The following is a 2,373-nucleotide window of genomic DNA, read 5'->3' on the forward strand; positions in this document are numbered from 1 at the left end:
ATATTTTGGTATTGTATATATATGTAATTATACTCCGGCTGGCCTTGGCTTCGCAAGTCGAGTTTGGAGGTTGATATTCTGCATATTTTAGCATTCTACTCCTTATGTTTATACTCTTAACCCTTTTTGTTTATCCATTTTTCTGTTTTCGTGTGTGACGCACTTTTCTTTTTGCGGTTTTGCTTAAACTTTCCTTCAAGGCTCCTAGTTATGAGTTTTTTCAACTATATCTACATATATATTTTTATTTTAGAGGTCGTAATACCTCACCACCTCTGTTTTATGACTTAAGCGTGAAGCTTTGTGAGGTAGGGTGTTATATTATGGTATTATAGCAGTTCATTCCTGTAAAGCCTGATGAATGAATTGACTATACTTCTGGTCATACTCTGGGTGTCTGTACATGCTAATTAGGATATCTAACTGATATATGTGGTATAATTGTTCATGAGTATGCATTTGGGACTTTGAAGCATTAGACTTGAGATATTGAGACTGATCACCTTGATATCACTTGTTTGGTGTGAACAGGAACCAAATAACGACTCATGGATGCAGGCGTGGTCGCGGGAGAGGTAGTGAGGGACCCAAAATGACTGGAAATAACTCTGTGGACTTCATGGCTGCACTTGAGTGTATGGCTATGGCTATGCAGGCCACGGCTCAGATACTTGGCCACCAAGATGGAAATGGTAATGGCAGAAATGGTGACAATGGGCCGATGATCTTAGCGACCTTTCTGAAGGTAAACCCACTAATTTTTAGAGGAATGACAAACCCCACAGAGGCAGATAACTAGTTTCAGACAATGGAAAGAGCCTTGAAAGTGCAACAAGTGCCTGCGAATTAATATGTTGAGTTTGCTACATATCAGCTGATGGGAGAAGCTCAGTTCTGGTGGCTGGGAATACTTCATCTTTTGCAACAAGACAATGTCGTAATACCTTGGGACTCTTTTCAATCTGAATTCTACAAGAAGTCTTTTTCCAACTCAGTTAGGACGAAAAAAGAGATAAAGTTGCTACAGTTAAAGCAGGTTTCAATGTCAGTGGCAGAGTACATCAGTCGATTTGAGGAACTATGCCGGTTTTCTAGAATTTGTCAGGATGCTCCAGGGAATTTCGAAGAATGGAAGTGCATAAAGTACGAAGGTAGACTTCGGAGTAACACTCTGAGCACAGTAGGACTAATGGATATCAGAACCTTCTCTAAACTGGTAAACAAGAGCAGAGTTACAGAGGAGTGCTCGAGGAAAGCTACTTTGGCTGAGATTGAGAATGACTACCAGGGGTCATACAGAAAGGAGCAAGGAAAGAACCTTACACCAAGGAGTCAAAGTTTCAAGAGAAATGATTACATCCCCCTACGTCTGCAAGACCAGATCAATTATGGGAGGAATTATAATCACAATGGAAATAGAAGGGGAAAGCATATATGGACATATTCTGATGAGTTGAGGTGTTTCAAGTGTGGATTACCAGAGCACAAGGCTATAGTTTGTCCACATAAGATGGCTCAAGATGCCGGTCAATCATAACAAGGTGGAGGTAATCGTGAAACTGATAACTAAATTTTAACTACGTTATAGAACGTTGAGACATTGCGCATATTCATACCTAAGACGGAAGTGATAAATTAGGATTGGAAATGTCGAACTAAGAACCAAACTTAAGAGTGTTGCGTGAGATATTGTCGTTAAAGCATTGTAGAGCTTAAGGAGATTTTGGTTGGCATGAGGCGAATAAATTCTTAGAGATAAATGAATTAGAGTGCGGCAGCAGAAGTGCGGAGATTGAGAAGACCTTAGGACTACTATACGTTGAGTTAAAAAGGAGGATTACTCTCATGAACACTTGTGATAAATGATATTTTCGAGGGGAAAAATTTTTCTTAGGGGGTAGGATGTAAACCCCGCGTAATTAATGAATAATTAGCCAATAAATTAATTACTATTTAAAGAAATTAGGAAATTAAATTCTACAATTTTTAGAAGTAAAAATAATAAAAAGATGAAGTTTGATACTAATTTGAAAGTTTTTGGCCCAAAAACAAGCCAACGAGCCAAATCGATTGAACTAGACCCATATTGGGCGCAAGACCCAACCCATTCACCCTTACTTAAGTGGCTTCAGCCACTTCTCCCTCAAACATAAGGGAATCATGTTGAAACTTTGGGGAAAAGGGGAAAAATAAGAACCTTAAACTACTCTTGATTTAAATTTTCAATATCTTTTAATCCGGAGCTCCGATTGACGAGCTGTCAGCGGCCATGTATTCATCTTGTATCCTCTACAAAACCCACTAAACAATTTGATAATAAAATTCTGATTTTTTTGCCCAGTTTCTCCCCTTTCAGTTTTCTCATTTGGGTGT

At 38.8% G+C, this 2,373-nt stretch overlaps 1 protein-coding gene across 1 annotated transcript; it reads left to right on the forward strand.

The window, feature by feature from the left end:
* The first annotated feature begins 430 nt into the window (after positions 1 to 430).
* On the forward strand, positions 431 to 1,537 carry LOC107479959 (uncharacterized). The gene is made up of 3 exons (XM_016100076.1): positions 431 to 435; positions 532 to 745; positions 875 to 1,537. The coding sequence occupies exons 1-3, from the start codon at positions 431 to 433 to the stop codon at positions 1,535 to 1,537; spliced, it is 882 nt and encodes a 293-aa protein (XP_015955562.1).
* The last annotated feature ends 836 nt before the right edge of the window (positions 1,538 to 2,373 follow it).

The sequence above is a fragment of the Arachis duranensis genome, chromosome 3 (assembly GCF_000817695.3).
Source record: "Arachis duranensis cultivar V14167 chromosome 3, aradu.V14167.gnm2.J7QH, whole genome shotgun sequence".
NCBI classification, from domain to species: Eukaryota; Viridiplantae; Streptophyta; class Magnoliopsida; order Fabales; family Fabaceae; genus Arachis; species Arachis duranensis.

Coding starts and splice junctions, on each gene's coding strand:
- LOC107479959 (XM_016100076.1), top strand. Junction 746..874: donor TCTTAGCGACCTTTCTGAAG/GTAAACCCACTA, acceptor GCTACATATCAG/CTGATGGGAGAAGCTCAGTT.